Below are 24,919 nucleotides of genomic sequence, written 5' to 3'. Positions count from 1 at the left end.
GTGAGGTGGCAAATGAAATGAATTTTGAATAACAACTTTATGATAGCAGCATACCGTGGGTAGTTAGGCAGTCCATACACACTTCAGTTTTGTGACAGCATTCCACATTCCATTCTGATTCCTCAAAACAAATAAAGGTAAAATGATGAAGCAATTTCATGTCACATATGATACAAAATTGTAGATTAAAATCATCATTTATTTTCAGAGACTTTTGTGTATGTGTAAAATTACTAGGACAAAATTACTAGGGCAAAATTACTAGGGCAACAAGGCTATGCAATGAAGTACCGGTATTAAAACTGACATATCAATATCTGAGATAGGTTGAGTTTTTTTCCCCATGAATGTAAATAACTGATTTAACTTAATATCAAACTCTGAGGTATGTGGAGTCATTTTAAGAGCTTTAAATGCATAAATGACAAGACTTGTAGGTAAGTGTTGCCTTTTGCTGACAAACAATGTAAGCAGTACATTTAATAGCAGCACAGTGCATACCAGTACTTCATTCGGGGGGAAAATTTCCTTTAACATCGGAAGCTGCTTTCAACTTTTAGTCATCCCCATACCACAATCCTGATTTTTGCGTTGTTTTTCTTGTTTAGTTTGTTTGTTTGTTTGTTTGTTTGTTCTTTGGTGTTAATAAGTGGCACAAACTTTACTCTCTAACTGTATTACATTAATATACTTTCCAGAGGTGTCGAAGACGAGACATTCAGCCGTTGCTCTCATACAGTAAATTTTTCTTACCTGGACCCTAATGAGTCAGGAGAAAGAAATGAATAATGAGACTTGTATTATCAAGAAGCTGTATGACATGGCACCTCATAGGGGCCACCTGCTAAATGTGTTTACCAGTACCTTGCCTCATTGCACCTAACATTAAAGGGAAGAATGTCCCTTGTACACTGCATCATATTCCATTTATTTCTTTCATACAGGTAATGCATATTGTCTAAAATTTTTGCATTGCTGCTGAAATTATTTTCCTTCTTTTATTGAGTATCATTTATTATTTATATATGCCTAGCCTAAACTTTTGTTTTTGAATGGACATTAACTAGCAAATGAAGAGTTTGTTTGCAAAAACCGATAAGTCCATTTTTGAAGATTTTGAAGCACGGTCTCTGTCATAAAGTACAAAATAATACCTTTTAAATGATATATTGGTCACTACATATAAAGGTACATTTTTGAAGTTATGGTCAAAAGAAGCAAAAATTTTCTTATTATTCTCTTTATTTTTCTTGACCTTTAATCGCAAATATCTCCATTTGGCAAATATGGACATCGGTTTTTGCAAACAAACTCTTCAAATAATTCATAAAACTAAGTTTCCAAGGTGTGTCATCTTTTTCCTAATTTTCAATGATTATTGTTCATGTAATTCATTCATGCATTCAGTTTTACTTTTATTTGTTTTTATTTATCAGACATATATTCATAGAATTCATAGAAAAGTGACAAATAAAAAAAATATAATGTTCTGAAATATTTGAGCTGTATGAACATTCTTATACCTTTTTTTACCACTGCACTGCCAGACCATTAACTGATAAGTGTGAATGAAGACATTGTTCTTTTTGCATTAGTCCATGTGCTGATATTTGAAACATTGCCAAGTAGCAGTGTATAGATCATGAACTTGAAAGAAGAAAAAAAAAAACATACAGCAAGCCATATGTCTAGACACATCGACGTTATACACCTACACTATATTCATATGCACATACCTACACATGCACACATTCATACGTACACACAAACCCACACACATTAGCCCAATCACATTGACCAAGCACAATCCTACTGACATACAATATACGTATGTAACATGGTAATAGTAGACCTCAGGAGTGTGTTAATGAATAATCATTGGCCAAGATCCAAAGGTCATGTGACTGTCTCGGAGTGTAAAGGGATGGCGATGCTACCATGAGCAGCTGTGCTTCAGTGTCACATGTCTGTCGCCATGGGAAAGAAAAAAAACAGAAATCATGAACGACAAGAAGTTTGGTTTTGACAAGCAGCACCGAGATCTCATATCAGATTAATCCTGTTTGCGGCAATCATATTTAAAGGGCTTAGCGAGGGATCAGAAAAGTAGGAAAAAAAGGACTACGTTGACAGGTGCAATGTATTCTCAAACTGTTACAAACACCCCTTCATTCCCACATCCCCTGTATATACACATTTACATTGTACACACATATACACACAACAAGGAATTTATGGAATTTATTCTATCTAAGGAATAGCAATCATGATAATGTACTATGGCAAATTATATGAAGGTCTTTTCTAAGCTGTAATGTTGCCAGTGGCTCAAATTATTTCAAGTAATGAAAGTGAAGATGGTTAATAGGGAAGTCTATCCTGAAAATAGTTGATAAACTTGTGTGAATAGAAGCAGAACAAAATAGAGGAACAGGGCAGTGAAAGTTTGAGCAAATTCTCTTCAAAACTAGGCAAGTTACGATTTTTTTGAAGATGTGATCGATTAAACACAAATTGGCAACTCTGTTATGTAGCATGTGAGCTCACCTCACATCTGCCCTGTGCAAGAAAAGTCCATAAAATCTCTCTTTCTAATGTTATTGGTGACGGAATATATATCTCATTGCATGAAGGGGTTGTATAGATAAAATGTTTACTATAATTCTATTGAAAGTGACATTTACTTAAAGGGAAAATGAAAATTTTGGATTTTATAGTACAGCAAATAGAAAATGGTAAGCTTGCATGTGACATTACAAAATTGCTAAATGTGCTTGATTATTCTTGCATTTAGAAGAAAAAAAAAATCATAATTTTTCTCTTATCTGATTAGACTTTGCCCAAACATTTACTACCCTTTTCCTCTAATTTTTTTGCATCTTTCTCTACAAATTGACTTTCAGGGTGCACTTTCCCTTTAATCAAGCACTTTTGCTATGAACTCTGATAACAAACATGAGCAACTTTAATAGATATTGACTGATATTTTCGTGCCTTATTTGAGTTTTCGACCATTTTTCCTCATTCTCTGTTGTATTTTCAGGAAGAGCATTTGGGTACTGTAACTAGGGTTGTTTAATGTTGATATTGTGGGTTTTTTTTCAACGTAAAGTAGCTTCCATTGAATTAAGCAGAAGGTAAAGTAAGAAACAGGTAAACCCTGTTGGTTCTAGTATCAGAAGCTCATAACAAGTGATATAATTATGCTTTTAGCTGCTGATGAACGTAAACGGTGATGTGCAATGTGTGATGCATATTTTTGAATAGTTTGGCTGTAAACAATGTAGATTGTATGTTGACTGATAGATATGTTAGCATTATCAGAGAAGGGATCAACATTAGTGTGTGTGAGTGTGTGAGTGTGCATTCATGACTGTGTGTATGTGTGAGAGATAGCTTATGGTTGGTCACTATGCAAGCCATTAGCTCAGATGCCTATAGTGATAAACACAGTTAAAAATGTTGCCTATTTTTCCAGGGAAACTTGTTACATATTCCAAGGAGTAAATTAAGGAGAGATAGAAAGAGAGAGAGAATGTATGAGATGGAGGGATAAGAAAGAAGAGAAAATGAGATGGAGAGATAGAGAAGAAAAGAAGAAAATAGAGAGAGAGATGGGAGGTATTGAAAGAGAGAGTTGAGAACAAGGGAAAGAAGGTCGATGAAACAAACAATACCCACTAACAGCTCATTATTGATTGCCAAGAGGGCGAGAGATGAGTGTAGCTCTCTCACACACACACACACACACACACACCCACACACACCCAAGCAATTGATTGGCGCTGGATCTAGATTCAGAGTCCCAGCACAGATGGGATTGAGCCAGAGTTGTTTGTTCATAAATGACCTCTGATACACACACACACACACACACACACACACACACACACACACACACAGAAACCTGTTGCATTGTTCAACTGGGTCGATTTTGACAGTGTAAGGCGAGTTGGCACGCAGGAGATCTGCATATACATCAGTATGGTAATTGACGGATCAGCATAAATACATTAGCAGTGCCGGGATATGCTGCTTCTTTAATTCAATCCCCACGGAGTCACAGCTTCTTCCAATACCCCAAAAGATTCTCCAAATGCAACTTCTCAGCTTTCTGCTATCATCACTCTCAAGAGTTGTGGAATAGTTTGTTTCATTTTCATTTTTCCGCTATGCCTCAACACTGATTGGATTATCTCTTGGAATACCTGGGATTATTGAGAGTTAGCTTACAGCGAATTTGGAAGCTGGTTTTGAGTCTTTTTTTTTTTTTAAGCAGTCATGGCAAGCAGTATCATAAAGAGTGCACTATCAGTCACCACACTCTGCCTGTGTTTTGCAGCAGCCATAGCAGTAGCAGAAAAAGGTAAGCAGTAGATTTATGATTGCCTCTCATACTGTATATGCCATATATTTCGCGAGTCTAAATTTTCGCGAATCGGGAACTTCCAATGATTTTGTTAGTTGTTAAATCTGTGATCGTGATGTCCTGTACTGAATGGACAAATGTATATATGCGTACGTCACATTCACATCGGGATCAGAGTTGATATTTTTTTGTGTCTTTAATTTTGCGAATAGCACCCGACTCGCGAAATTCGCAAAAATAAAAACCTAGCGAAATATTCGGCTTACAGTATTAAAGCTATTCATAGACAGAATATGGCCTACTGTCATCCTCGTACTTTTTGAGTCCGATGTCTTTATCTCTGCTCGGTTGTGTTGGACTCGTTCCCAGATTTAATGACTTGTCAAGTTGCCAGGAAATTAGTTTCTCTGGTTAGGAATCCTTTTCTGAATTCTTGTTTTGAATTTTTCATCATCTGGTGTCCTTTTCTGATCAGGTTGCTATTATCATATGCCAGTTTTCATTTGAATTCACAGCTCTTTCAAAAATGAAATGGGACCCTGTTACACTTTTTTTTCTCATTCAAAAAGTATAAAAGAGAAATAAATCTATGAATATATGGGTAAGTATATAATGTATGCACAATGTGTATAGAATTTAATGTAATTATGAATTTGTACAATGGATTTGATCTTCATACCATTTCAAGTTAATTTCCCTAGGTATAAGACTGATATACCTTTACCACTCTGTATCTACTGTATACCAATTTCTCAATAAGCAACAAAATTAGGGAGGGGTTCAAAGTAATGAAATAAAATGCATTCCATTTTTGCAAGGCAGAAAAAGTCACCAAGATAACAGAGGAAAGTGACTGAACAAAAAGGGCATGACAAGTTCAATTTTGTCTGTAGAAAGCTGCTCACCATGCCAATGACCGCAGTGCTCGTAAAAGTTGTTCATACAAGAGCATTTCTAATCCTAAGGGTTATCCAGCACTTTTATTTTGTGTGTGTGTTCCTTTTACGAATACCGATACACATACAAATGTGTGTGTCACCTAATTAATGTAGTTTTGCATATTTCTCCGTAGCCAAAGTATACCAAAAATAGATTATGGTGTGACAGTTAATCATGTTAGAGAATTTGTGGAGTAAATTACAGTATGCCAAATTAAGCTTAAGTATCCACTACAAGAATCCAGTTCGTATAAGCAGGGTATTATGTGTGGTAGATTGTCTAAAAGCCTTTGGGATCCTGAAAGCTTTCAGTTCAATCTTGCAGCTTAAAGAGACCAATGATGTAGATAGAATGTTATACTCGAGAGTGCGTACTTGCACATCAACCCAGAATCGGCTATCCTCTGCTTGACGGAGATGGGGTGTGTTTAGCCTGATGGATATTCTGCCAGGTACTTTTTGAACTTTACATACATGCAACTTAACATTGTGGATACCTGCCATAGAAAAATTTATGCTCTATGAGTGAAGGCTTGTGATTAAAGGTTTAACGTTAACAGGTTGTAACTTGTGTTTGCTGTTCATACATTGTCTGAACACATTAATGCAAATACACATCTCTAGGTTTAATAGCAAAAACAGACATGGCTGGCACAATTTTGAATGCCTGTTACATCGAGTTGAAAGTTCTTTATTGATTTTTATGGGTATTTTGATCTGAAAGTTACCATGTGTAAACGACCAGTTTCTCTGCAGAAAATCAATAGTGTGTTAAACAGATGTTCACTCTGTGGTATGAGATAATCATTCTGCCTTTGTGCTGTGACAAGAGAATTTTTAAAAGTTTTTTGAATCCCTCTCCCCCTCCCCCCCCCCCAATACGGCACGCAATGGGTCCAGCAGCTATGCTACATGATTTCAGAGGTGACTACAGCACTAAATAATTCACCGAGTTGGTCTGACTCTGAAATGAATCGCCCACTTCATCATTACCCCCCCCCCTTCCATTTTCCCACCAGACAGGTGGGTGTGAAGTAATACGCATTCTTGCTATCGCCACGTAATTACCTCTACACAGCGAACCGTGAGGCCCCGCACCAAAGCTTGGCCCTTTAACGAACAAGCATCAGGAAATAAATCGTAGCCAGCCGAATCCTTCGGCCAAAATGACTTTGTTCTCAAGGCGGTATGGGGTGATGATTAGTTCTGGTTATCCGAGGTGACAATTTCTTTTCTTGTTTTGTTTCGATTCCTGTGAGGGTTTACCTAACAGATTACAATGTAATCATAGATACCCGCCTGCTTCTTCCTCCGATTGTCAAGTTGTGCAAACAGCGCCCACCATCTGTGCCATTTCCCACTGTTTATCTTTCATTTGGAATCCCCGCATCATTTTTTTCCCCTCCGTTTTGGTCTTATTTTTGGATGACCAATAGTCAAGTGTTCTTTCAAACAAGCGGATACCTTTGCACACTGACAAAGGGAGTTCCATACATATCTACAATATGTCACCTTCCATTTCTTGAAATTATTGAAAATGATTTACTTCTACTAAAAAACAACACATGCAGACACAAACACACACACACATAATACACAAATGTATTCAAAAACCATAAGATGCATCATGGGTATTATTTCAACATTAGGGCGGTGAGTTGGCTCAGTCCGTAGCGCGTCTGCCTCTCGATCCTAAGGGCCCGGGTTCGAACCCGAGTCTGGACTAAGCAATGTTGTGTGTAACCATACCGTCTCCTCTAGCAAGAGGCAAAACACTCTGTCCCTCAGATAGGACATAAAATGGAGGTCCCGTGTGTGAGAGAGTCGCATCTCATGCATGTAAAAGATCCCGCTTCATTCATTCATCGCAAAGAGCAGGGTGTTTAACCCGATGAAGTGGTCCCACCTCACATCCAACTGGACCCCATGGAAGACCAGCTTAGTGTAGCTGAATATGGGCTATCCATCCATATCTTCTCAGATGGAAATAAACAAACAAACAAACATTATCAACAAGATCAAAATATAGTGTTTTCTGTTCAAACTAAAAATGCTTATAGGACCCTTAGAATTCTCAATGTTTCATGGCAAATAAATACTATCGAGTCTAACAATAAACTGGAATGAACTTACTACTACTTTGGGATTCACATTTCACAAAGTAAAGGGTTTTTTCATCTATTAGATTTCATCAACATAACCTGTGTTCTAATGGACAAAGAATACATGTCCAGACACAAGGCTTTATTGATTGTATCCACATGACATTTACACATTTCTCCTCATTCATGCTCATGCAGAGGTGTTTAATTTTCAACAAAGCAGACATTTCTATTTTCAGCCACCTCTAGGGAGTTAACTGCCTTGCTGATTTTGGCATAAATTCTGTCATAAAAATGTGCTGTCTACCCTCTCCTCTCCACTCTTCAATGAAATATATCTTTATTCTTCATTCCTCTTGTGTGTGTGTGTGTGTGTGTGTGTGTGTGTGTGTGTGTGTGTGATCATTGCTTCTTTTATAGAGAATTTTTAATAGATTTTTTTTTTTATATTTGGGCAGCTACTCATAATGCCAGTAACATTCACTTTAAAATTAGACATATTTATGCCCAAATATTTTACTTGTGTATCTATTTGTATATTCATCGATATATTTTTCATTCACTTATCAATTTTCTGTCAAATATATGTTGTTTGTCAATGTGTTCTTAAATGACAAATTCTAAATACTTACAAAAGTATATTTTTATTGTTATAATGGCACATTATCCAAAGGAGAAATCCATTCCATTTTATTAAGAGACATGCAAATTTATGCATACCTGTAGGAATGTAAGACAGCTGCCTCAATGACATTAAGTTTTGATGCATACAGGTAGATTTTTCCATTGTTCAGTTATCTAATAAAGATATGAACAGTAGTATGATATGATATTTAAATATATCATGACAGTAATGGATTTAGTTGTGCAGTAATTCATTGTAAACGTCTTACATTGGACCTCTACACAATAAATCATGCCTGATGCAGAGCTGACATTTGCCATTGTTTATATATTTGACATTTTTCTCTTCATAGAAGATGAGAAAATGTGTTTTCTAAATGAAAATACATGGCTGTGTCTTAGACTTGACTCAGCATACTCAGTAGGCCTATATCATGTGTAGAATCTATTTTCAAACATTTCTTAAGGTGTTTTTTTTTTTCCTCAGTGTTTTTTTTTTTTTTTTATATATGCAGAAAGTTGGTAGCCCTGCTAATGCAGCCACCCCACTTCGAAATGGCTGCAGAATGACTAAAAAAAAAGCAATGAGATGTATTTTCAGGAGATAGGATAAATGTATCACCTCATTGATGATCTACTTGTGACAGTAACCACACCGGATGTACCATACCATACTCATGTGGTCATTCCTCTACATGTAGCAGACCTTCTGGCCACGTGTAAACATGTCCTCTGACAACTTACCCAGACCACAGAAAGTATTTTCAGCACGTCATCTGTCATTGCCTAACTGCACTATTGATTTTTTTTTTTTCCATTCTCTCACTCTTTTTGTGCACACACAATGCGGCCATATACGAGCGTATTGTAAAGCCTTCTGTGTACGCCACTGCTGTAGCTATGGAGTTCGCAGCAGGCACAATTTGACGCTCGGTGTTTTGTCGGGTCCTCGACTTTTCTTTCCCCGCTCTCAGTGCCCAATCATTTTCCCCCGGTGCACCTGTTAGTTTGGCCCGAAATTTAATCAAGAGGGTTGCAATCTGTCCAACTCCATCTCTGCCCCCTAATGTAGATGAAGGCCCAGGCAGGACAGGGTTGGAGTTGGGAGTCTTTGATGGGATGGACCGATTTGATTTTGGTTAAGGATTTTTCAATTACGGCTGTCGTAGTGTCTCCGCAATCTGTCATTTGTGGTTGCTGTGGGGAAAAGGAAAATTCTCAAGGAATTCCGCCTCTGGCTGCAAGAATCTTTCAGCATTACAAGGCCAGAAAAATACAAACCTGAAGCATACTAAAAGTCCATGATTAGTGTTCACCAGAAGTTACCTTATTAGTATCATTAAACTGTTATTGGACTGTGAAGGGGTAAACTTTTGATGGTAGGTTATCAGACCTTAGCTTTATCTATGCTTAACCCATTGAGGACGGGCTAATTTTGCTACAACACGCATTTCCCATAGACACTTGCATGAGTATACTCGGGACTCGTCCTCAACGGGTCAAGTTCAGTGTTTTATCTTAGGATGGTCACCCATGTAGCATACATATAAATTAATATTTCGAAAAACAGAATGCATTGCATCATTACAATTCTGACCAGCATAAATGTGTAATCATCCACCCATCTGTCTGAATTTCAAACTCACCCCAGTTTTTTTCTTCTTCTTCTTCAGAAGTAGCTATAAAGGTAGAGAAAACATGTAATTTTTGTTAAAGTGAAATATGGAATTCTCTCTCTCTCTCCATGTTTTCTTTATGTTTGCTCAACTTCTATAACATCATGAATTGTTGTAGCTTTCTTACACTGCCATGACAATACATGGATTTAACTGAAATTTTGAAAATTTACAGCTTTTGAACATATTGTTTCATTTTCTTCAAAATTATGTGATGTGTTTAATTTTTCTGCAGTCCTTGAATCCACATAGGACATACTGTAATATACATGTAGGATATTTTTCATGCTCTGCCTGGTAAGATGAATTCCTGTATTTTGAATTATATGGAATCAAGACAGCATATAGTGGAACATATGTCTGACAAAAATATTTCTGTGCCTTTATCTAGTGCTGGTTTGTATTCTTGTGACATGCGTGAATAATTTCCACACTGCAATAATATCTTTTACAGTACATGTACTTATTTTGGGTAAATTCCCATTTAAGTGTTACAAAATGAAAGTCATGCCTTGAGAAGTAACAGATGCTAGAGTTTTCTGACACTAATTGATTAAAGTGGTTTCAAATCTCTTAAAGTACTGGAATTGACCTTCATTTCTAATGATGCTTAAATGTTGATAAGTGATGACAATGATTACTAGGAGTACATATGAAGATAAGAGCAATTCTCATATAACAGTTTTTTATTTTGGTTGTTGTTGAAACAAATGGGATTCAAATCTCCTTACTTTTAAAAACTTTTAAAAATTCAGCCACCATTTCACCAATTAGTTTATGGCCCCTCCGTAATGTTTGTGTGTAATTTTGCTTTTGATTATGTTCATTTTGATCTGATACTACCGGTCACGTTTGCTAAATTCTTTTTCAATATCAGTCTAGTTACAGTGTAAGTGACTATCAGAAGCATGCAATTCAAATTGATGATTAAAGATGAATGTTTCTGGCTTAACAAAGGTTGTCAACAGCCAGATTTTGAATGAGAATATTAGCCAGTTGCAAATGCCAGTAAGCTGCAGAAATTAAAACCTAAATATTCCTCATCCCATCAGAAAATGAGGACAAAATGGTACGATTTTTTTTTTCCCCATGGAATGATTGAAGACCTGTTTGCAGCAGCATGCAAATCATTTGCAAAAGATGAAAATATAAAAGATAGCAAAATTCAACATTCACGGCGGGTTTTCTCTGAACGTGTCCAACAATGGAGCCTTAAACCGTCCAGATATCTTGGCCATGGGTTTTATTAGGTCAGACGTCACATTTGGATTTACCCACAAAACATACCCTAAATGTTTGTGAGAATGTCTCAGACAATATACACAAAGTAGGCAAACACTTTGCAGGTCGATGGGTCGAGAAATGAGTGGAACCAACTTTGTTGATTTTTGCGAGACACATGTGAGACATTCTCCAATATCTGTCAAAATATGTTTGGGGTTTCATAGAGACTTTATGAACATCTCACACCCCTTCATAGTATATACTTTTTAGAAGAAATCACAAGCAAATCACAACCATGGATGCTAAAAATGTTTGCGAGAAATGTCAAATATTGTTGAAATTTCCCCCGAACTAAAAACACGAAAAACAGGCCGGAAGCAGAGATGAGCATACTTGATCGGAGACTAGCTAGTAGCCAGTATACACAAAGTATGATATGTTTACCCATACGCTTGACATGCAGAGCACAGTTAGGGGCATCTAGGGATTAATTAACTGACATTGTCTGCCGGTACATTCTCATTCACTAGGATTGCACCTGTCAAAACGGATCTCAAGACGCATGGATCCCCCATGGAAATTGACATTTTCATACGCCAGACATGAAAAAGAGATAAGAAAGAGAACAAGTCAGACCCAAAAAGGTCTGCCTTTTGCTATGACTCATACCAGACACTTGTGGTATTGGGTTCTATAGACTCCAGGGGAAATTAAAACTGAAAAGGAATATGAAATCGTGGATCTATCTGTGTATTTAAGATGAATTATATGAACTCTGACGATCCCGTGATTCTTTTTTTTTTCTCTTCAGATTATTAAAAATAGGTTTGAAGTTGAACTGTGTGTCTTGCTGTGGTTATATTTGAAATAATGTTAATATGCAAGATGTAGCAGTGGTTATGTGGGGGAGAATAGATTATTTTGTGAGCAGTTTTCTTTTTTTTTTTTGGTAAATATGACCAAGGTGCATATACATTTGTACCTCAGATAAAGAAGGTATGTATACCAACCATGATGAGAACTACTGATCCAAAGAAAATATCTGAAACAAATATTTCCATGATGAAAATATGAATTCCTGCTAGTAGCATTTGTATGTTGGTTGATATATCAACAACTGTCATGAAATTGTTGGTGTTATCAAAATTTAGAAAAATATAACATTATTGAAACATAAAATTGATATCTATTAATATTGAAAATGTTACATTCAAATTGTAAACTTATCATCACACTGTACGGTAAATGTAATGTTCATCTCTTGTTTCAATCAAAAGTCAGCAACTAAAACAAAAACAGTCTATAACATTAATACATATTATAAATCAATTCCTGCATTCATTATAATAAGTTTCTATTCTACTATACAATGCCATTTCTTTTGGTGATTATTTGTTTAATTTTGTTTTTGTTTCCCAGTGTGTTTAGTTACATTTCATGTTATGATACAATGAACAGAGTCCAAGGAATGGTCCTTGACATCTATATACACCAGACATCAATTGGAGTACAAAGTTAGAAGCGAGGTAGAACACTGACCCACCACATTATTCTCTGAATAACTGCTCACCACCCACTCTTCTTTGAAAAATAAAATAGGAAGATACACTGTATGCTGTTCATGACAAATGCCCCTTTCAGAGAATACAGCCATAAAAGTATACAGCTGAAATGGCATGAACTCTCAAGAACTTCGTAGAATCCCATTCATACAGTGTATCATCATGCCGACATTATATGTCGCTATTGTACGTCGTCGTGTGACAAAGAGCCAGCGTACTGGTTAGGGCTGTGACTTACGATAATGCTGACATTCTATGACATTTAGGCCTCTTTATATCCAGATCGGATCTGGATGAAGGGTGGAAAAGTGGGCCAAAGATGCATGGTAAAGTTCAGCGGAGAAGTGACATTTGGAAAATGCCTTGCATCTAAGTACACATGGACTGTGGTGATACATTTGTATATGTTTGTTTGTGAATGTGCATATACCCAAGCTCATTTTAATACATACATTACCTGTCTATTCATTTTGTGGAAGACAATAGTCGAGTACCAGTCATGTGCTGCTGGTTCTCTCGTCTTCAGGAGCTAACGCTTTCTTGCGCATGTAATACTATAAACTGAAAGCCCCTTTATTGGCTTCGATTTCTTTTACTGAAATCATTTGGCAAAGAGAGTTTCTGACAGACTTTTTAAAGTAGACTTGCCACAGAGAAGTAGGCCAAACCCTGCCCAGCCCCATACAGTTAAAATCACATTAGCATGTCTACCATATGAAAGAATACATTACATCTTTCAAGCCATCAATCAAGACAATGAATAAGAATGGAAGCCATGTGATCAAAGTCATGAAGACATAGGAAAGCAGACCAAAAATTCAATTAAAAAATTGTGTACAGAATATGCATGTGATTATGTAACATGTGTGCCTCACTTTGTTGCCTCATTATATCATGAATTTGTACACTGGTAACTGCACTTTCCTGTAACATGTGCTATATACAACATAAAACAAAACAAAACAAAACAAAACAACAACAATAACAACACTCTGTTGAAAGGGCATTCAGTTAGAATGTGCATTAATCCACAATCCAGAGAAAATAGCTAAATGAAAGTTGCACTACACTGATTTCTGTAGGACTTATTTTGAACCAACAGTATAAACAAGAAAATGAAATGCCAATGAGAGCACTTTGTCAGTATCCCTGATAAGAAAACTACATTCTGCTGATGTTTGAGAAATCACACTACTCCCCCTTGAGTATATCTGATATATCTACAAATAAGCACCATCAATTACCGGGGGGGTTTGTTGTTGTTGATGCGGTTGTCATTTTCTTAATTATTGATTAGCATCCTGCAAATAGACTCCGATTTGCTACGCACGCACCATTTTTCATCTCAGAGGAATTTTATCTAACAGACAACAAAATTCTTCAGGTGGATCATCCATCATACGAAATACGAGCGACTAGGATGGATGTTTGTGTGCCGGAGCCCATCATGTGGAGACGATGCTTAGAGAGCTCTCTCCCCTGGCTGCAAGTCTGTTTGAGTTCGTGATGATTGTTGAAATTTTGCCCCACGGACAAAGAATTGGTGTTGAAATTGAGGATGGAATGGTCACTTGTGCTTTAAAACCTTGTGAATACACCTGCTTTGCCTGTAGGTAAACACTGCATGAAATATACTTGGACAGAATTATATTGACTATGCATGCAGGCTCTTCATCTCTCCCACTTCATCTCTCTCTCTCTCTCTCCACCCCCCCCCCCCTTCTCTTTCTCCGTCTTCTTCCCAACACCATTATGTATTGGTGATATTTACGGTATTGTGGTATTCCACAATGTAGTGTGCATTACAGCCACATCCCAAGCTACAGGCTTGTGACTGATGCATTGCATATAATGAATATTACATATTTCTGACATAAATGAATTTGACAACAAAAAATCATAGCTGTTCTGAATATCCTTAATATAAGATTTGATGCTAGATAATGTCAAAGTTCTAATCTTACTGTCTTATTTGTGTGATTTTGAGTTAGATTCCCCAATGAGCTTATTGCTTTGATTTGAACTCTGTCCTTCTCGAGTGAATTCTTGAAATATTCTCACTTGTGTGCATCTATGTACTTGTACTCTATTGCTCTTTTCCATCGTATATGGAAACTAATGGCTGTGAAAGAAGTTGAGCTTACTATTTGTATTAGAGATTGTTCTAGCTTGTAACTGCTAACATTGGGTACCTTCCTAGTTAGCCCTTTATGTGCTTTGAGTACTGATTGGCACAGAAAACCCCATAGCAATGTACACACTGTCTGAAGTCCCTGGCACAGTAGGAGTTGATGAGAAACACAGTCAAAGCCAAAAACACCAAGTAGATTGACTTTTAATTCATGATAGAAAATCTAAAACATCAGTCCTCGCACTGTGAAATTGAAATACTCGCCCCCGCAAAAGGCGTGTCTCCACAGTTTAAAGGTCTCCACCTTTTTAATATTATTCAGTGTAAGAAGGGCACTAACTTGTCAGATTTGCCACTGCATTAATGGCCTTTTGGTTCTCGATAGATGGCACGGCACGATCCTCTAGTACATGGCAAACACTCACGTAGAGTAAGAGTGTCTGACGGTTCCCTGATTGATTGCTGCTTCAGGAGCTATCCATCCTTGTTGACCGCGCCACTTTTTTCCTCTTTCTCTCTCCTCATGTCCATGTCACCACCGGTCAGTCTTGGTCATTTCTCCTCATCCTCATCTTCTGCCTCCTCCACCCCCCCCCCCCCTTCCCCACCCTGTCCCCCTCCCCTCCCCCTTCCCCTCCCCCTTCTCTCCCCTTCCCCTTCTATTTTTTTTTCTTCTCATTTGTTTTCTTTGGTAGCACTGTTAGCTGTACACAGGAGTAACACTGCAGTTATTTGCAGCTTAAAATGATGTTTTAATTATGAGCACACATTTAGAGGTTTCCTCCTCCTCTCCTTAACCCACTCCACCATTTTATACTGTATGCACAAATCTTATCTTTAAAAGTACTGTAGGTTACAGGTGGAAAAGATGTGATTATGAGATTATATGAACACAAAAGTGCAGGAATGTTATATAAATATGGTAAATGTAAGGACTCAATAGTGACAGTCAACACTTTCTTCTTCTTTTTTAACATCAAGCAAGTGGAATTCCCTAGGTGATATGAATGTCTTGATGGATTAATATCTGATTTTTTATTCATTATTATTATTTTTTTTTTTTTTTTTTTTGGGGGGGGGGTTGTTACCAATATCTGCTCTTTGGGTAATATTCTGTTAGAATGTGTTTACTGTAAAAGTGGTTATTTTCACGTGATTAATTTTTCATGCTCGGCTGGGTAAGACGAGTTTGGCTTGTTTTAATTCCACAGAATCAAGACATCAACTGCAGCACATGGCATGCGAAATTACGCATGTGCTTTTATTTTGCGCTAGTTCATGGTTGCACAAAATGCGCAAAACTTTCAACACTGCAAAAATTTCCACTTTTACAGTAATGTAAAGACAGTAGAGTCAAGATAAAGAACCAATCAGCCTTGATTTTCTATGGCAATAATTTTGTCCTCATTATTATGCAAATGGTGCTATTCAGTGGTATTTAGCAGGTAATCATAGTTCTTCAGTCATCTGTCCCATTATATCGCTATCAGCAATATTGATTTGAGAAGCCTAACAACCTTAATATTGAATGAGTAGTTTATCGGTTGACGTCAGCAAAGACTAATCAATAAACAATTCACAATTCTGATGAACTTAACTTGTTTTTATTGCCCCAACTGCATGGGGGTTGGAAGTGGGGGGGGGGGGGGGGTTGTAGGGTACTTTGGGTTAATATGTAAAATTGAAGCTGTGAGGTGAGCTTCTGGTTGAAGCATGGAAAAATATTTTCCGTCATTTTCCAGATGTTTTATCAAGTGCACCACACAGAGTCATCATAAATTAGGTTCATATTTGAATTACCACAGTAATATGATGGAACCATTTTCATTGGGCAAACTCCATGGTAATAAGATACCACGATAATTTACTTAGTAGTGGTCTCCTTCACGAAAATACCATCGTATTTCTGGTAAACATTGTGCATGGGTGTATCTCCAGCAGGAAAAAGACAGAAAGTGTGGTAGGCCATATGAAAATTAACACACCACGGTATGATCTATCATATTTTGTGACATGATTCATACATAATCTTGCCTGCGTATTTTGTGCAAAGTTTAAATTACACATGATAAAATGTACCACCTCAAATCCCATGGTTTTTCACAATTTATTTTGCAGTGTATTTCACGTTGTGTTTGCGTCCGATGTGAATGCACCTACTGCTACATCACCACCGATGTAGGCTAGTTGACTGTAATCACTTTATAACCCCTCACAGCCCAATTGTAACTAGCCGAAACTGCACAGCGAACTAGGTGAGCTCCCTTAGGTGGAGGCAAGAGAAAATATCAGTTCCAGAAACTACCCTACAAGATAGTATTTATAGGACAGAGTGCCAGTAGAAGGTGAGAAAGCCGGCTTGAGTTGCACCTTAGGGAGACATTGTTGACCTTTATGTATAATCTCCAGTGGCAGTGGATTATACAGATTGAGTCAACAAACATGTACAGTATCATTGTAGATATGAGTGTGGATGTGTCTGTGTGTCTGTCTGTCTGTGTATTTGTTTGTTTCATCATGATTTCATCACCAAACCCTGCTGTTCAGTCTAAAGTATTATAGCATGATTTATTAAAGTGACCACTTTCCTTATATCATTAGTAGATGTTGACAGGTTGAAAGAAATTTCTAGGTGCATATTGTTTAAGGGTTTTGCAAAGTCCATTGTGGAATGAAATGAAAAAAGAATAAGAAAGAATTCATCCACAAACAAACACAAATATCTCAAAGGGAAACAGACAAAGCAATCAAACAACAAACAAACAAACAGACCTTGCATGCTTTAAACCTGCCAACATGAATGTTATTGCATGGGTCAATGTCTGATTACAATTACATGTACCTTCTCTTCAGTGGACTTATCTTTGGGTATTGCTATCATATGGGCCAGCAATTGTCAAAAGTTTGGTTGTGTTGCTTTCTAATCCAAATCCTGACAAAGCCTAATTGTCATAAAACCTTTTCCATTAACATGAATGAGGAATTAAAAGCAAAGTTTTGTAGCTGTTTTTTTTTCCCAAATGACTTTATAGCAAACTATTCCAAGGATTAAGTAACTGTGGAGTAATCATAACAAAAGCATTTATATTTAATGTGCAGAGTATCAGAGTGTATCCTGATATTTCTTTTTCTTTCCTCAGTCGCTGATATTATCATTTACTCATCCCTGTATTATAAGTTGAATGATTAATACCCACAATCCTTGAAAGTCTAGTAGGGGGAGGGGCTTTTGAAGAGCCTGTTTGGAGTGTACAAAACACAGAGTGGATATAACCTGCAATGGAGAGGTAGAAATGGATACCCCTTATCAAAATAGTTTCCACTTTCCACTCTTTTTCATCTGCTTTATCATACACAAGACTTGCCTCGTTTCCATGGCAACACAAGTGGCATTCACTGATGGGTAGGTTTCCTCCAGGATTTATTCATAGATGGAATGGAATGAAAAAAGAAATGGAATGAGACTGGAAAACAGAATCTATTTTGTTGAAATGAGAGACTTCCCAAATAGCAGAGTTACGTGTAGGAGAGTGGGTCTGTTTCTGTAGACTACATGACTTATCCGTCAGCACCAAAACCGGCTCATTAGCAAAGCCATTAGTGTCATTTTACTGGTGCTGAAAATATGTTGTCTGAATCTGGGTGAAGTGTCCATGAGAACATATGGAACAATGTAAAGGTGTAGTCTCTTTTTGCAGACATGTCTTTAATAGAGGATCAACACCCATAGAATTACAGAAAGTTCAATGTACTATACTACCTTTTCTGTCTCCACAGTGATACTTTCCAGCAGTTATGAAAAAGAAATTAAAAAGTACAAACAAAAAAGTTTCAGTTAACATTATGATATGACAAGATGTTCAGAAACATCAAAATAAATTAGTGACATTTGTCAACAAAATAGGGCAAGGAGTATGATTTTTTTTTTTAATCTTCACTACAGTGTATGTCTAGATTGCTGTTTAGTCAAATATTTTGCATGTTTTGACTTCCTCTCCATTTGCTTTTAATATGAACTTTCTTTTTTTTTTCTGTCTTTCTTGTGATTGAGATAATCTTCTCCGCAATCAACATAACACCTTGCATATTTAAGGTTTTTCTTGTCATATTATGGATTTTGACAATGAGGAAAAAAAATGATACTTGAAGTAAAAGCCAGTAATAATGGCATTTGATTGAAACTGTGGGCCGTACAGTTGTGCGATATAAAATCTCTTCTCTGTAACACTTTGGCTGTCTGGAAGTTTTAGACTAGTTATTAGGAAGAGAATTAATGGGGCAACAGTTTGTTGATGATTGCACTGTGCGTTGTTAGTCATTTATGGGCCGTGCTAACTACCCATGGAGTAATGCCTTCGTTGATGCTAAAAATCTTGTGTTCAACTAAAAGTAGGGCATCTAGCATAGAGATATTAATCTATATTTGTCCCAGTAGTGATTGGGATCTGCAGTAATTACAGAAGTATGACATACTGGATAGATTCCATATCAGCTGTGCAGAACTTCTTGTTTGTTCGTTTGTTTGTTTGTTTTTCCACAGGACAATTAACCGTAGAAATCCATAGATACAACTATATTTTTGGGAAAGCGTTATTTTCACAGATGGAAGTTATTTAGGTGGTCCCATCTGATATTGGTGATACTGTTTTCAAAAGATGGATTAGGCTCAAGGTATGGGGATATGTTTTTTTTTTCTTCCTTGAGATGTAGTTGTTTGTGTGTGTGTGTGTGTGTGTGTGTGTGTGTGTGTGTGTGTGTGTGTGTGTGTGTGTCTGTGTCTGTCTGTGTCTGTCTATGTGTGTGTGTGTGTGTGTGTGTGTGTGTGTGTGAAAGATTGTAATTAGGTGTATACATGCAGTATATGGAAACCTATTACGGGGATGGGGGGGGGGGGGGTGGGGAAAAAAAGCAAACGAACAAATTGCACAATTTCTTCACATTTTACATGTAATAGATACTACAAATCCCTCGTCATGCTGTTTGGGCTGTTGAAATGCATGAAGATCAAAATAAGTATTCAGGTAATCCAGTGGCTAAGATACGACATTTTCATGACCGTATTAAAATACATGCTTATACTCCTGTACACAAACACATGCACACATATCATCCCACATACCAAACTCCATACGGCACTAGCTGTCAGCCAGTTCATTGAAATTCCACACAGGTATAGAGACAAGTGTGAGCATATTAATCATGCTTAGCAAATTTTGCTTGCTGTTTCTTGTCTTTGTCATCCACACGTGATCAGAGATGAAATTCAAATCTGAAATTTCCTTAGGTTGGCGGCATTTAGTGTCCTGAATAATCCTACTGGAAATTCAAGTTTCTGTGTAAACCACACACCCCCACATGCCTAATAAACAGTTAGTGGGCAGCAGTAGTTATTTATAATGATTACGCCCAGACTCTTTGAGAAATGATCTCAGTATTCCAAAGATGCTGTGTGAAGCGTTGTTTATCCCTTCTCCCGCACCCATTTTTTTTTTTTTTTTTTTTTTTTGGGGGGGGGGGGGGATGGTGGAGGGGTGGGGGTTGTTTGGAAAGCCTAACTTTCAAATAGAAAATTTCTTGCATATTGCAAATGCAAAGACAGTGCATGCTACAGGCAACACTTAACTACCCATTATCCTCTGCACAAGATAGTAGGACTCAACACAAGGCTATCAAGTACAAAACACAAGTTGCCACTGGGTGATAGTCTAATTGTGCAGACTCTACACCAAAGAGAGTGTACACAATACATAACATCAGGCCCATTAACCTACTTTTGTAGTTTTTTTGTGTTTTTTTTTTGTTATATACAACTGAGAAATTAAGTAGATTGGTTGATTGTATGTTCAGTATGTATAGCAGTTGCACTGTCGATGATGATGTGATGTAAAGTGCTGGGAAACACCTAAAAAATTTGTAAAAACGCAATCATACAAATGTAATTAGGTGATCCGAGTATCCTCTCGGATCACCTTCTGTATCTGTACTGATTCTTTGTTCTTCTTCTTCTTCTTCTTCTTCTTCTTCTTTATTTCTGGACAAAATTTGTGCATCTATTAACTCAGAAAGTTCTCATAGTATCAATTTCAAAATTATACCATATATGTATCGTGTCCCAAAGTCGACAAATTTTATAAAATCATAGTGATCAGTCAACCGTGACGTCACTATGACGTCATTATATGAAAACACATTTTCATTCATATCTCATTAATGGAATGGAATTTTTCAATGAAATTTACATCACATATATTTCAAGTCAAGTGCATTCTACTCATATTATCAAAATTCATATTTATTATTAAGAAGCGCGCGTACGCGCGCGTTGAAATATTTGTATGCTCCAATCGAGCTCAAATTTATTTTGCACACGTTTCAGACCATTTGCAGCATTTTTTGAAAAATTGAAAAAATAGGACGGGCGCGTACGCGCGCGCAGATATACGCACGCACAGCTCATATGCAATAGAAATTTCCAATTTTTTCACACTTATCGGATGACTGAAATGTCAAGGAATATTTCTACCAAGTTTCAAGTCAATCCGACTCAATATGACGTCATACGGGCCCGTCAAAGTTGAAATTCCGCGCGCGCGTCAATGGCGATATACAGTGCAACTATGCCAAAAAACCGCCAATTTTAAATCCGATTTTACTCGTCAGGACGGACGGTGACCCCCCATTTTCTTTACATATTCTGAAAGCTGATGAGTTGTACATGTCATTTCATGGGTTGGTGATGCTGAAAAAATGATTAAAAGATATCAAATTTCTTAATAAAATAATAAAAGTAAATTTTCAAAATGACGTCATCAAAATTCAAGTTCACTCGAGCGTATTTCACTTATCCTTTGCCAATTTTCACACAAATTTCAGTATGTTGTAGCTTATTAAATGTTCTTTCATTGATATAATAACAACATTTTGATTGGATGACGGCATCACCTCGTAAAAATGGATTGAAAGTAATCTTGTCAAATTTGACCAGTTTACGTGTTATCTCTATGGGAGTGCAGTTTTTCTGGAAATGAAAATTGACATGACTATCTTTCTCGAGCACTAGCTCACTTATGCTTCAGTGAATTTCTCCCAAATTTTAGTATGTTGTAGCTGAGACTTTGGGCTATCGTAAGTGTGCCATTCGTTTTTTCATACGGAGTCGGCATCACGTCCAAAAATTTGGTTGAAATTAAAGCTTATCTTCGATGTATTGAAATATTTCTTCCGTTCTGCAACTTTCTTTGCAATAACTCAAGAAAAACAGCCCCTATCACCACCATATTTTGCACATATTTAGTTCATGTCACGTACATTATTTCATAAAATAACAACTATTTGATCAGACACCATCTTGGGTATGTAAATTAGAGTCAAAGGTCATAAATGTTTCATCCTGTATCTTGGTAAATACATGTCCTATCTTTCCCATATTTTGTACACGTAAAGATCATGTTACAAGAATCATTTCACAAAATAACCACTTTTTGCTCAGATGCCATCTTCTCTGTGCAAAGTGGGGTCAAAGGTCATATGTACTTTTTTCTGTTCCTTCTTTATGACGTGTTATCTCTATGGGAGGGAATTTTTCTAGACGTGAAAGTTGACATGATTGTCTTTATCGAGCACTAGCTCACTTACCCTTCGGTGAATTTCTCCCAGATTTTAATATGTTGTAGCTGAGACTTTGCGCTATCAGAAATGTGCCTTTTGCTTTTTCATACGATGTCTGGATCATGCTAAAAAAAACTTGGTTAAAATTAAAGCTTATCTTCGATGTGTTGAGATATTTCTTTCATTCTGCAACTTTCTTTGTAATAGCTCAAGAAAAACAGCCTCTATCACCCCCATATTATTTTGCACATGTTTAGTTCATGTCACGTACATTATTTCATAAAATGACAACTGCTTGATCGGACACCATCTTGGGTATGTAAATTAGGGTCAAAGGTCATAAATGTTTCATCCTGTATCTTGGTGAATACTTGTCCTATCTTTCCCATATTTTGCACACGCAAAGACCATTTTACAAGAATCATTTAAAAAAAATAACTACTTTTTGCTCAGATGCCATCTTTGGTGTGCAAAATGGGGTCAAAGGTCAAATATACTTCATTCTGTATCTTCGTTAGTGCATACGGAATTCGGTACCAAAGATGGCAGGTCTGACTCCCTTTTCTAAATGAGACTCCAAACATCACATGGCCAATGACCCCTCAACACAAATGAAACCTGTATGGTCATGCCTATTGGGATCAGGACTCAAATCATTGATTTCGCAATAGATCGGATCACCTAATTTGTCAATGTTGACAAATTCCGAGTCTAGTTATTATTGTATTGCATTTTTCTGCTGGAGTTTCCATATGTATGTCGACACTACAGATTGTGATTTTCTTCATTGCAATGAAAGGCCCTCATATTGTAATGATGTACATGCCATTTAGTGTCATTTTACAGAATCAGCACTTTGTTGAAGATGCCAACCACATTTCCGTCATCCTGAAAAAAAAAAAAATGAGAAATGGATGATCAGGGCAAGCTGGAAGACCAGGGGTAGCGGACATGGTTCATGATTCTTGGTCAAAATTTTGGTCTAATAGTTAGCTTTTTGCCAAAAATTACTCATACTAGGATTATGTCTTTTTATATATATGAGCATGAAAGAACAAGCAAAAGTTTGAGACATTTCAGTGTGCAGGTGATTTTCCAAAATTTGTACTTTAAGCAGGTATGAAATGTAAGACTAGTCCTCCTCCTGATGCCATCCTGCAATATGTCTCCTGGCTACACTGCTCCCTATCTCAAAGAATTTTAGCCATCATTTTCTCCATCAACCTCTAATGGCATACTTCTTCCTTGCTTGTCATTGTACTGTTGTTCAGATTTTGAACATATGTACATATCTGTGAGTATTCTTTTATCATGTCTAATCACCTTTGTTTATTTCTTGACTTTTGTGCATCACAGAAATTCCACATAATGATGAGATTCAGGAGAAAATTCTGGACTTTATCAGCAAACGAGATGGAGGTAAGTGCAGTTTTCCTAGTCCTTCAGTCTACACTCTATCACTAGTTTCTTTAAATGCTACAATACCATGCCAGTTCCTCAAGATTTTTTTGATTTATCTATCAAACATATTGAGGATATGAAAATTATGCCATGTAGCATTATGATAAACAATGCTTTACAGTATGTCCCCCCAAAAAATTTACAATCAGATTTTCAGATTGATAATACCCAATATGATTAAATTGTCTAAATGCTACTTCAGGGTCTTAAAATATAACATCTTAGCTCTATTTTGCAGAAAACCCCATTCAATTTGGGTAAGCGGTCACAGAGAAATGTGGATTGTTGTAAAGCATGTCATGACTCTGATTCTTCCAAGTTTAGCACTTGGATGCTCTTGTATGTGGACACAATAGACAGAACTTGGAGGAAAGAGATTCCTGACATGCTCTACAAAATTCCTCATTTCTCTTTGACCACTGAAGCAAATCGAGTGGGGTTTTCTGTAAGACGTGGGCAATGATTTATAATTTCATACCCTGAAATTGTATTTGGATTGATTCAGTATTTTTAAAGTTATCATTGCGGAAGTCCCCGTTGTAATTTTTTTGGGGGACATACGGTTTAGTGCATAAAGAATCCGATTGAGGGTTTATCACATTCAGAGCAAAATCAAAATAGTCAAACATTGGAGCTACAGTTTGTATAATGATTACTTCTTGAAATTTTATCAAACTTATCACTGTTCCCCAGTGAAAATTCAAAAAAGATATTATAGGATTATGCTTTTCACATTTTTGCATATTGTAGTTTTAGACTAAAAAAACATTCTACTTGCAAAACTGCAGCTTTCTATTAAAGCAATTTTGAGCACCAAATGCATGTGCAGTACACGTGAAAGGTTGAGCTGAGCTACAGCCCACTGTAACCAGATAGGGTCTATGTGGGGTCTGTGTAGATTTTAGAATCTGGTATGCATTGTGTTTTAACTCCCCAACAATCAAACTGTGCACACGCGAGTATGACTTCCAGCGTGAATCAGTGCTACAACGTAGCCTACTTCACTGCAGCTGGTTTGCTGATTCCAATGTCCCAGTGGAGGTTTCTTCCTGATTTAACCATGAACTATCGTTGTCCTCACGTTTTCCCTAGCGGTAACTGAACGTGAAATGAGCTCATATTTGGAGGGGAACGTGTAAGCATTAATCCTTCCCATATCAATTCATGATGGAGTTAATGCTATTAAGGTAGCATGTTAATCTACTCTGCTCTGAAATCTGCCAA

General features: G+C 36.9%; 1 protein-coding gene across 1 annotated transcript in view; it reads left to right on the top strand.

The window, feature by feature from the left end:
- The window catches only part of LOC140240952 (neural proliferation differentiation and control protein 1-like), a 118,016-nt gene that overhangs the window by 50,532 nt on the left and 42,565 nt on the right, over positions 1-24,919 (top strand). Inside the window, exon 3 of the mRNA XM_072320724.1 lies at positions 23,591-23,653. Coding sequence (XP_072176825.1) covers positions 23,591-23,653 — 63 coding nt within the window. The remainder of the gene's footprint in view (positions 1-23,590; positions 23,654-24,919) is intronic.

Source organism: Diadema setosum, chromosome 17, assembly GCF_964275005.1.
Source record: "Diadema setosum chromosome 17, eeDiaSeto1, whole genome shotgun sequence".
Lineage (NCBI taxonomy): Eukaryota > Metazoa > Echinodermata > Echinoidea > Diadematoida > Diadematidae > Diadema > Diadema setosum.
This window is presented reverse-complemented; position numbering and strand designations above follow the sequence as displayed.